The sequence below is a fragment of the Oxyura jamaicensis genome, chromosome 10 (genome assembly GCF_011077185.1).
Source record: "Oxyura jamaicensis isolate SHBP4307 breed ruddy duck chromosome 10, BPBGC_Ojam_1.0, whole genome shotgun sequence".
Taxonomy (NCBI): Eukaryota; Metazoa; Chordata; class Aves; order Anseriformes; family Anatidae; genus Oxyura; species Oxyura jamaicensis.
The window spans coordinates 11,562,376-11,573,403 of record NC_048902.1 but is presented as its reverse complement, the minus strand read 5'-3'; the positions used below and the strand labels follow the sequence as shown (position 1 = coordinate 11,573,403).

Below are 11,028 nucleotides of genomic sequence, written 5' to 3'. Positions count from 1 at the left end.
AAAAAAAAAAAAAAAAAAAAAAAAAAAAAAGCTTTATTTCAGTTAGCAATTCTGGTTTTGTAGAGAAAAGGCCCCAAAGGGATTTTTCTATATAATTATGTTGTGCTCCTATAAAATACAGATCTCTGTTACTTCGTACTGAACACCTCTTTAGCAAAAGAATCAATGCTATTCTTGTCATACTGGGGCATGATAGTATTCTCACTGCCACAGACCTCCTTCCATGTTTCACTCATGCATGCTCCCTAGACTGTAACGATCCATGCTTTAGCAGAACCACGCAAGTATCAAGAAAAGTTTTCAATACGTGACTCATCTATCAAGGTTGGGGTGCTATGGTGAAATACAGTACAATAGAGTGAAAAAAAAAAAAAAACAAACTCGTAAGAAAATTTCCATCATATTTGTATTGAGAGAAGAGGTAAGAAATCCAATAATTTGTTAGGTTTAGAGTCTGCCATTTGTACTTGAAAGTACTTTTATTGAATCTCCTAAGGTCTTCCATGCAGGATGACAGATGATAGCCTTCCATTCTTCATTGGTTCAAAAAATGATTCAAAGAAGTTCAAAAGAAGAAAATGGTGCTGTTCCACAAATATAAAGTTGTTCATAGACCAATGACTTGCTATTTTTTTTAGTATATGTATATACACATATATACTTATCTGTATTTTTATGTGTATGCACACAAAAAATTGAATATATGTAGAAATGAAAATATCTGCTTGTTTAACATACCATCACTCCCTCGTGATGTTGTAGATCTGACATCTAGTGATCCTTTCCTCCTATCTTTGTGTCTGGAAGTTTGAATATCTGTTGAGAAAATTATATTGTATGATGACATAAGCTCTGCCTAAGATGTATGTTAAAGGAACCAAAACTCAGAGAAAACTTCACAGCAGCTGAGTGCTATTTAGCAGAATGCTCCAACAGATGAGGGACAATGAGAACTCATTTTTAACCTCTTGCCCAATTACCCCATCATTGTCCCAATCATGCATTCTGACAAAACGTGACAAAGTGTTTTTGCAGAACGGATCTACCAGAGGGAAAAGTTCCTCTCTTGACACAATGTAAGTGTACTTGTGAATACAACTTATGCAACATACCTGAGTTCACTCAAGTGACATCTGCCACAAAGAATTGTTGTCCCAAAGTACAATATACACTAGTAAACTAGGCACTGCATTCCAGATCCCTGACAGACTCCAACAGATACAACCAGTCCTACCAATACTACAATTAAGAAGTACCTGTGGCACAGATGCCAAAGATGTCTTAACAGCAGTGTTGATACATGGGATGAGGATGAACAGTAGTGGTGGTGATACTCATTTCCTTCCCTAGTTAAAAGCAATGCAAGCAGACATGCCACAAGCTATAGACCAGCTGCAGGAACATGCTGACTAGACAGCAACCTTGGTATCTTTAGTTTTACCACAGGGATCCACTACTTACAACTGAAATGTGACACCAAATCGAGCGATACCAAAACACCAACCTGGGCCCTCTTTGCATTTTTGAGTTGCTTTATTGCATTTCTGGGTTTATAGCATTTTGGGGTTGCTTTACAGCATTTCTAAGACAAATGTGGCAGGTAGAGAGCGTTTGTATTTATTTTGCTGCCTTTTGAGATGGATTCCCAGTTTATTGCTAGCTAAATAGTACTGTTCAGACTGTCCTTAGGTAAACAGTACTGCTCAGACTCGGACTATCCTGTGCAGCTGTGGTTTTCAGTCATATTCTAGCAACTGGCTTCTTTCTTTCCCCAGGTACATTTTCCACTTATTAAGACATTAGAGATGTGTCATACCTGTCTGAGATTCAGCCTGTACACGTTCACATGTCTTCTCCGCCTACAAATCAGTATGAGAAATCCAGTTAGTCAGAACTTTTCCATTATTTTGTAGTATTTAGGGCTCAAGCTAAAGCAAGCATATCACCATTTTCACTTACCTTATTGTTGTCATTGCACAGTCTACTAATTGACACATAGTGTCTAATCTTTCTGCAGGCAAAAAACAGCATGTTAATTCCCATCCAAACCTCAGCTCTAATTCAGTGCTGATACACAAAATGGGTAATAGCAACAAATTAATACAAGACAAATCCTGTTCTGGCAGGAAGGCTAGGCAGGGAATGGAAAAAAGAACAAAACCAAAGCCAACCCACAGTTCTGCTGCAGGTGATAAGGAATACAAAATGGAAACATCCTTTGCAAAGATTGTTCCTTCCTCTTTCTGCCTGCCCCCCCCCAACCCCCCCAGCTTCTTTTGGGCAACTGTAGGATGCTTCAGGTATGATATAACTGAAAAAATATGCTACAGTTCAGTCCAACAACTGAAACCTTCTATAGGACTTAGGGACAGGGCAATCAATCTGAAAACTAAATTTTTGATTAGCAGGAAACTTTCTAAGCCAGTTTCAAATGAGCTTAGATTTCTCCTTAAGTAACAATGTACACAGTATATATGAGTTTTACAAGTTTGGCATAATAAGCTGGAAATGTCTTCACTCTATTGATGGAGACTAGAGAACATGAAATACTTCCAATGGATGAAATCAACCTAAAGCACTTTTTTTTTTTTTTTAAAAAAAAAAAAAAGTAACTGCATGAAGAAGCTGCGTTTGGCCTCTCTTTCACATTGACACAACTTCCTAGAGAAGTGTCTCAGTCAAGTCTGGAGATAATGCACAGTGCTTTTAATTAATGTTTGTGTTGCCTTAAAGGGATTTTTATACTGCTACTGCATGTGATTTGATCCACTTTCTTTCCCAATATCATACAGATGTACTCATCACAAATCTACCAACAACTAATGTATACCTGCATGCTCCAAAATGCTTTACCTGGGGACCAAGACATGCTTGAATTTGGACCAGGATCAAAGCACACAGTAACCTCATCACAGAAAGACACCTGACAACGGCCATGAGTACGTGAGGGACATGCTACAGGTGAACAGTAGAACAGGATGTAGGTTCTGGTGCTCCCCACACAACACACAGAAAGAGTCACAAGTGAGCACATCTGGATCTCTGGCTCCTTTCTAGGGAGAATTGGGAGAATTTCACATTTCTTGTACACAACATGTAAAGGTGATTTTAACCCAAGGAATTAAATATAGAGGTCTGATGCTCCCTTCTTTGCATAAGTTTCCTTTATATTGGGTTAGATAATCCAATGCCTGCTGACAGTAACTAACTCTGAACTGAGCCTTGATTCACACCTAAATCATGGCTTTAGCATTCATACTTACCCTCCCTGTCCGACAACAGGTAATATCTTCACATTTTGCTGTATGCTATCTCCGTTTTTCTTTTTCGCATAGTACATTCCTTGCCATTCCTGAAAAAGGAATTCAAGCAAAAGGAAGTTCAAGATGAGCGAACCAAATATGTTCTTCTACATATTCTCCTTCATTTGGCAACTTGGAGAACTGAGTTAAAACAGGAATAGAAGCTATAGCTTCATACCTTTTTTCATCAAAAACTGTTTTAAAATACAAAACCTAAGGGCTCACCCGTAAAGGTCACAAAGGCAAAGAATACATCAGAGGAACATATGACAATAAGAAGCAATTTGATGAAGATGATGTTGGTTCAGAGGTTATCTCAATCCAATCTGAAGTTACTACAGAATTCCTCAGAAATGTCTTCCTGAGCCTGGCATTTTATTTACAAAATCAAGCCATTTAAGTTCCAAACAATCCTTGCATACAACATAATTTAACTTCTTCTTTTTTTTTTTTTTTTAGCAGAAACTAAACAGTAGTTTAGTTTATACCAGTTTTTACTATTTTAGTTTTTACTGTTTTTTTTAACAGTAGCAGAAAATTTGAGCATACTTTGTTACTCCTACATATGGTGGTCATCCTTCCAAGTCTAACAAACATACCAACACATGGAAGGGCACTGGATTTAGATCTTTGGCATTTTAACAGGTGGTATTTCTAAGTCTGAAGACATACACACCATTTTTTTTCTGAAATCCCAGAGCATGTTGGGGTCACCTTCACCAAGAAGGCTGATGGTCTAGCAGAGAAGTCACATCACTCGTTAACATGAGATATATCTGTAACTTAGAGTGCTTTGGTATCCTAATGCGTTTACTTTCCACATTGTCTGTTCAGTCTCAAACCATGTCAGAGATTTATCCTGTTTTTTTAAGCAAAAGAGAGCTTAGAATAGCTACTGGATTCTGTCTTCCATCTGCTGACCTCCCCTCTAAAAGCTCTTTGGTCTCAGGATTGAAGTAGACAATTTTTGCAGTATCAGATTGTCACTGCCAGTATCATTGTGTTTCTGGTTGGTTGGTGTTTTTGTTTGTTTGTTTGTTTGTTTGTTTGTTTTAAATAAAACTCATAAATGGGAAAAGAAAAAAAAGGTTGGAAAGGAATTTTTCATTTTGCTGTGAGAAGTCATTTTTTTTCCTCTGGAAATGAGACATTTCTTTCTAGTGCAGAACGTAAATTTTTCCAAATCCTCATCTCTTCTTTCAAGTGAGGCTCAGAAAACGACCCTTCTCCCTTGGTCAAGGCATGATTTTAAGTGAAATATTGTTAAAACAATCACTTTTATTATTCAAAGATTATAAAGCCAGAAGGCACCATCACAGTCCATCATCCAGCCCCAAACGAGACGCCTGCAGCGGAGCCCACACCGCACTGTGAAGCGGCAGAGCTCCCATGCCCACACACAGGTGGAGCTAAAGGCAGCTCCAACAAACCCTTCTCCTCCTTACCCTCGTCATTCCCTCCAAATGCCCTCAAGACATCACTGCTGCTTCTCAAACTGTGTTAAAAATGCCAAAGATATGCAAAGATATGCACCCCAGCACTGACAGACCTCCCCAGGCCTCCCCTCACATGTGGTGCCCAGACAAGAATTGCCCCCTCACGGGGCTATTTAGGACATTTCAGGGAAAACCAGTTTGGAAAGCCTGGGTCTACTCTGCTCATTTCTGGCAGCAACACAGCCACCTGAAACCTTCCAGCTGTGCCAGTCTCTTGTAACCTGGCCACTGACAAGGCTTACAGTCTTGCCTACGCGTTTCCATCCCTTGAGTAGTTGCTGGTGTTGTGTTTTTTTTTTTTTTTTTTTTAAAGCTGCAGATTTTGATCTGGGCATCTAATAAATACCAAATGATTAATAATTAATGAATTCCATATTGCATATTCACTTAATGCAAACTACCCATGCCAGTTGCTGTCCCTCGGTTGAGCTCAACAGGCTTTAGGTTCAGATCTTACCGATGTATGTGAAAATACCTTCACAAGGCACCCGATACATACTTATTTACGTTGGCCTGACAGATCTCACAGTCAAGCAGGCCAGAACCCAGGTACAGAGAGAAGAGTTTTGCATCTATGCTAATTGAGCCAACAAATAAAGACTTCTGCCCGCAGAGAGCTGCATGATGACAGGCTGCGCAGAAGAAAATATGAAAGGCTTTTCCAAGGAGCTGTCAGAGAAAAGCACTGTGAATAACAAATTAGGAAGCAGACATAATATCTTCTCCTGTGAGCTGCAGGAGGAATACAAATGAAGATAAAGCAAACATCACAAAATTCCATGCTCTCATAATTACAAGTATGCATATCAATAGCTTCTTGACAACCAGGATGAGGCAGAGATGAATGATCGATCTCTAACCCAGGTAATAAAGCCAGAATATGCACAAAGGGGTGAAGTCATAATGGACAGATTGGATAATTCTTGCACTGAAAGTGCATGCTTTTCAAAACAGGTTTGAGTTATTCACCAATGTGCTCTTCATAGTCAACAGATAGATTTTTCAACTTGTGAATGTCTAAAACCTGTGAAACTGTGGCAGGGAACATGAGAGGGAAAAGGTCAGCAGAATTCCAAAAAATAGGAGGCCCAAGCCAAGCTCCTGCTGGTATGTAAAGTTCTCACAGGGATGTTACTTAAACATATTTTAAGAACACCATATGCTCTCACAGAGCCTCTGTCAGCAATCCAGCAGAGAGGAGCTGCTTCACAAGACGTGCTGTCAGTCAAGTCATCTTATGGCTACGGTACTGCCACACAAATACAGTCATCAGTCATTTCTGCACAGCCTGTCAGGCTAGGCTCAAATGCAAAGTAAAAACCATACATAGTAAGAAAACAACAGTTTCACCCCTTATACAGTGTTCTAAAAATCAATGCTGTGATTTAAGACTTCATTCAGAAGGCCCTGGTACGCATCTATCCACCGAAATAATTCATTCATGCATAACAAGTAATTCCCTAATTCAGCTTTCCATTTCAGTTTGGGGTTTCTCACACTAGACAGCAATGTTCAGCAAGCTCCTTGTCGAAAACAGAACAAACTAAATTAAACACAAGGTGTCATAAAAACAATTGCCCAGAGCATAACTCTGAGTTAGGAAGGAATTGCCACAGACCTTTTTCACAGAGCTTGATGACTCCCCCACTCCTCCTGTAAAGACAGCTATCTTGCACACCATTTCCACAGAGTGAGAGGAATTGCATGTCTTGTCTGATTTATCGATAGCTATCTACCTCACTTTAGAAAAAGTGAAACTGAGTTAAAGATCTTTGTGTCAAACTGCAGATATCAGAGGAAGCAAGAACTCTAGTCAGAAACAGACCTGCACATTTCATCTTAATGGATGTCATTTGAATCATAAACGGATGAAAAAGCACAACTTGTTTTTTAACTCAAGTATGGATATGTGAAACGCCTTTCAGTAACGTTGGCTTCTTGAAAATTATAGCCAGTTATAGTAACAAAAAATGAACTTCCACTTTTTTTCCACCTTTTTTTTTTTTTTCCTAAGGGAAACAACATCCTGACCCACAAATCCCTATGCATCGTGCAATTAGCAGTTTTTGTGTATAATGTCTCTCAGCTCTTGTTTGGATACACTGAACTTGCTCACAGCATGACGTTTGTCAGCACAAGAAGGGAAATGCTGCAAGAGTTCATCTTCCCAAATTCCATGTAAAGACTAGATGTAGATTTTCTACAGCTTAGTTTTTCTAAAGATCAGCACATCTTACTTTCTATTATTTTTGTTACAGTACCATGTTTATTCAAAAACAAACAAAAAAACGTTGAGAGGAGAGTATCACAGAACATAGGTGGCTTTTTTAGTATGCTGTAACCTATGGTAACCAATATATAGTTTATTGTAATCAGAAGCAGACTTAAATTCAGGATATAAAGTAATCCCAAGCCTGAAAACAACAAACAGATCAAATCAGAACGATCCACACAAAAGTCAGGCATTGCTGAAAATGCTGTAACACCGTGTCACAAATCATTTCAAACTAAAGCACCTTCAAGGGACTGCGGTATTTCAAAAGTTGTTCTGCCCAGTCAAGCTCTACATGCAAGTACTTCCTGTAATAATTTCATTTGTAATACGTTTTTCTATTAATATGTAGATGTGAGGCTACATAAATTGCATACTACAAAACATTCCAAAGGGAAATACAAAAACATGCAAACAGAACATATCCACTTAAAACAGTTTAAGCTGTTCCAGACAGACTGGTTTTAATTAGTATTTCATTAGCCATCACAGTTGGAAGTCCTAGAGCCAAGAGTGAAATATGTTGCAAGGAAAGAGATAGATCAGGGTTAGATTTCTATCATTCATAGAATGTAATATGTTTCCATTATTAAAGACATTTTTATCAGCACACTAAAATATTAAGAATTTGATCACTTCATATCTTGAGAATTGATGCTGTGGTTTTAAAGCCTGGCATATCTAATGTGTTTGAATTATAACTTAATAGTATATACTCCCCCATAACATCAGTTTTGTATTACAAGCATTTACTGAAATAATTTTGGTCAGGCAACAAAGGTACAAAGCACCAAAATCCAAGCTACTGTCTATTGCTTGGATCTCTTCCAAAAGACCAATACGCATAGAAATGAGTTACACATTCTTATTGAGATGCATATGCAATCTGCATCCAGAGCGCAGGTTTTGATAACGAATGCTTGTGTTAAATACACAGTACGACTCATCACAACTTTGCATTGGTGCTTTTGCATCACTGCCTGGATACATGAGTGCCATGATTCATTTTAGCATCTCCCTGCACTGTGTCAATAGCATGGTGCTTCCCAGCACCCAGTCAGCACGACCCAATTAGTTATCCTGACTCAGGTCTGTGTGGACCATGATGCATCTACGAACACGCCAATTCCCCAATCTTTCTGTTACCTCCACGGTCTCTATAGAAGACACGTTCTTCACCAGAAGCATTTAGAGCTCATTGTCAAAACAGATGAAAGCTCTTAGATGGTCCTCACACTGCAGCCACAATAGTCCCAAGGGAACATTGTGGAGCTGCCAGGCAAATGGCGAAGCCTCTCTCTAGTGACCTCCCTTGAAGCCAGCTGCACTTTCTCACGTACTTTCTTGGTGCAACAAACATTTCTAATGGAAATCCATTAGACAGCTCCCACGTCATAAGAGGATAAAAAGTATTGGCAGCTGACACCACCTATCATTATCAAGTGATATTGAAAATGTCTTTTCTGATACTTTCACATTCTGAAGTTGCAGATCAGCTTCCACATTTCATGTTAAAATACTTCGACGTGATTCTTTTCTCATTTGCATCTTTCTGGATAACACGTGCTTTTAGCCCAACTTTCTTTGGTATGCCTACACCTTTTGCTATATACAGCACATATTATAAACAAACACAGCAAGTCAATAATTTTCATAAAACATGTAGCTCTTCCAAACAACTAAAGAAAAAGAAGCCCTTAAAGATGAGCATTTTTCACTTCCTTGTCTTGCTCAAGTAATCAAGCTGCAAATGCTATATTGGACTATGAAGATGCAGGTTATGTCATGTGTCATCCCTGGACAACAGTAACTTTTACAAATAGCAAGTGAGAAGCAACACAATGTCATTACTCACCTTTCCTATCTTTATGCAGGAATTAATAGTATCTAGGAAATCAGCTTTTTTTTCATTTATAGGCACTTCTGTTAATTCCTTTCCTATTAATTCACCTATTTGATAGCCCATCACTGTTTCAAATGCAGGATTGACGTACTGTGAAATAAAAACAAACCAACATTCAACGGAATACTTAAAACACAATAGAATCCTTTTTTGCCTATTTGCTAAACTTACGTGTTTCTTTCCTAACCTGAAATAAATCTCTGTATGCATTGTTCCTGAAAGATATGTATAAATGTTTTTTCTTTGTGGAGAAAAACATGAGTGTCCATGCTAGAACAGTCATGCAGAGTGTGTGCATGTGAGCAAAGAGAGGGAAAATAGGGAACCAGCTGAGCATTATACACCCATTGTTTTGACAGACAACGTAAAACCCTGAAAAATAAGCGTTTTCAGTTCTCAGTCCTAAAAAACTCAAACCTACCTCAGCATTCCTAAAATTCACAAATTAGTTAGTGGGATGCCATAGAAACATTAAACTTATCCATTGACAAATTCTTTGCCTTCTTGTGTGCAAGAGCCAACCACCATCACTCCCCTGTCCAGGCAAAGCTCAGCCAAACTGACTGGAAGAAGTGCAGTCTGAGAAAGCAACTTTCCCTCTCAGCTGAATGCTGCATTTCACTGTAGTTTTCTGGCCCTTGCTCAATAAAACTAAAAACTGGTATCTATATAGCCCACACCTTCATGACTCTCACTAGCTGAGTTGCAGACACAGGTCCTGTAATAACGGGATCTGAACACCTCGCAGCATTCAATGTTTTGATGTGACAGATATGGAAAGGGTGCCACTGGATGCCCTCTGCTCCTAGCACTTCTCCTCTAGCCAGTTATGGAAGAAAGCCCTGCCTGCTGGAGTTCCAGGACTCTTGCACATGTCAGTTCTTTTATATTCTGTCTGCAGGGTGACAAAATTTGGTCTGAAAAAGATATGTTCTGTTCTTTTTGTAAAAGGGATGTAGAAAACACATCCTTCAGTGAAATTGCCATTGTCGAGATTTGGGTCAAGAGGGTACCATTTATATGCACACTGTAACTCCCAGAGGCTTGGACTCAAACTCTTTACTAATAATAAAACCACTCCTCACAGCCTTCATAGTGGAACTAACTCCCTTATAAAGATGATGTTTCTCAGGACTGCAGACCTAAGCACAAACTCTTTTCCATTTTTAAGCAACAATTACATTCAAAAACAGTTGGCCCAAGAATCCTGATTCAACAAACATCATCAGATTTATGAAAATAAATAAATAGAACAAAACTTCTTTTCTACCTTTATTTAAATAGTTAAATGATTTGGTCTGCTTTTCAAAAGCATCTGATTAACATACAGTATATTTGGGGAAAGAATGTATGCAAGTTAGCAGCTGCATTCATTCATGATATTATTATATTATTTTTTTAAAGTAAATTCTTATTTTTTCAGAAACAACTGTCCCTTAAAATTTACTTGATTTATGCAAGATATTTTAAATGGAGAAAATTCTGCTCTACAGCTAGATTCACTCCAACCTGATTAGAACCATTAAGTTAGGTTGGATTCTTGCACCGTAAAAAAGAGTAAATATAAATGTGAATGAAATAAAATACTGTCAGCCCGCAGAGCAATTTTCTGTACTTATAAAAATAACTGGAGCAAACCTGTATTACATGGTCTTCACTTGTGATCTCAATGGCTTCTTGACTTTTCTCTAATGCTGTGAATAATGAATTACAAGCCCTAGAGACAAAAAAATGACATCTGATTAGCTTTAATCCTCATAATTCATACTGCATATGCTAATAAACTATTATAATTCCATACTAAAATAAAGTTGTACTTTAAGGATTAACATATTTTCTTTAGCTGACATTCTATAATTATCTACAGTTCAGTAAAATGAATGTTCTTGTAAGGATATTGCTGAACTGGAAATTTTTGTTGATGATGTTTTTGGTAAAATTACCTTAGTTTGAATTGTGCCCGCACCTCTCCAAATTCCAGCTGAATTAACTCATTGTAACAGGCCATTATATTGGAATTTTCTACATATCTCTGCAAATAAAATGTTAGAAATA

At 38.1% G+C, this 11,028-nt stretch overlaps 1 protein-coding gene across 4 annotated transcripts in view; it reads right to left on the bottom strand.

Moving 5' to 3' along the window:
- Positions 1-11,028, bottom strand: part of PDE8A (phosphodiesterase 8A) — a 163,829-nt gene that overhangs the window by 19,864 nt on the left and 132,937 nt on the right. For all 4 annotated transcript variants that reach the window (XM_035335387.1, XM_035335389.1, XM_035335385.1 and 1 more), the window contains exons 6-12: positions 10,917-11,005; positions 10,612-10,690; positions 8,926-9,063; positions 3,264-3,352; positions 1,960-2,011; positions 1,817-1,859; positions 739-816 (exon numbers count right to left, since the gene is read on the bottom strand). In XM_035335387.1, coding sequence (XP_035191278.1) covers positions 739-816; positions 1,817-1,859; positions 1,960-2,011; positions 3,264-3,352; positions 8,926-9,063; positions 10,612-10,690; positions 10,917-11,005 — 568 coding nt within the window. The remainder of the gene's footprint in view (positions 1-738; positions 817-1,816; positions 1,860-1,959; positions 2,012-3,263; positions 3,353-8,925; positions 9,064-10,611; positions 10,691-10,916; positions 11,006-11,028) is intronic.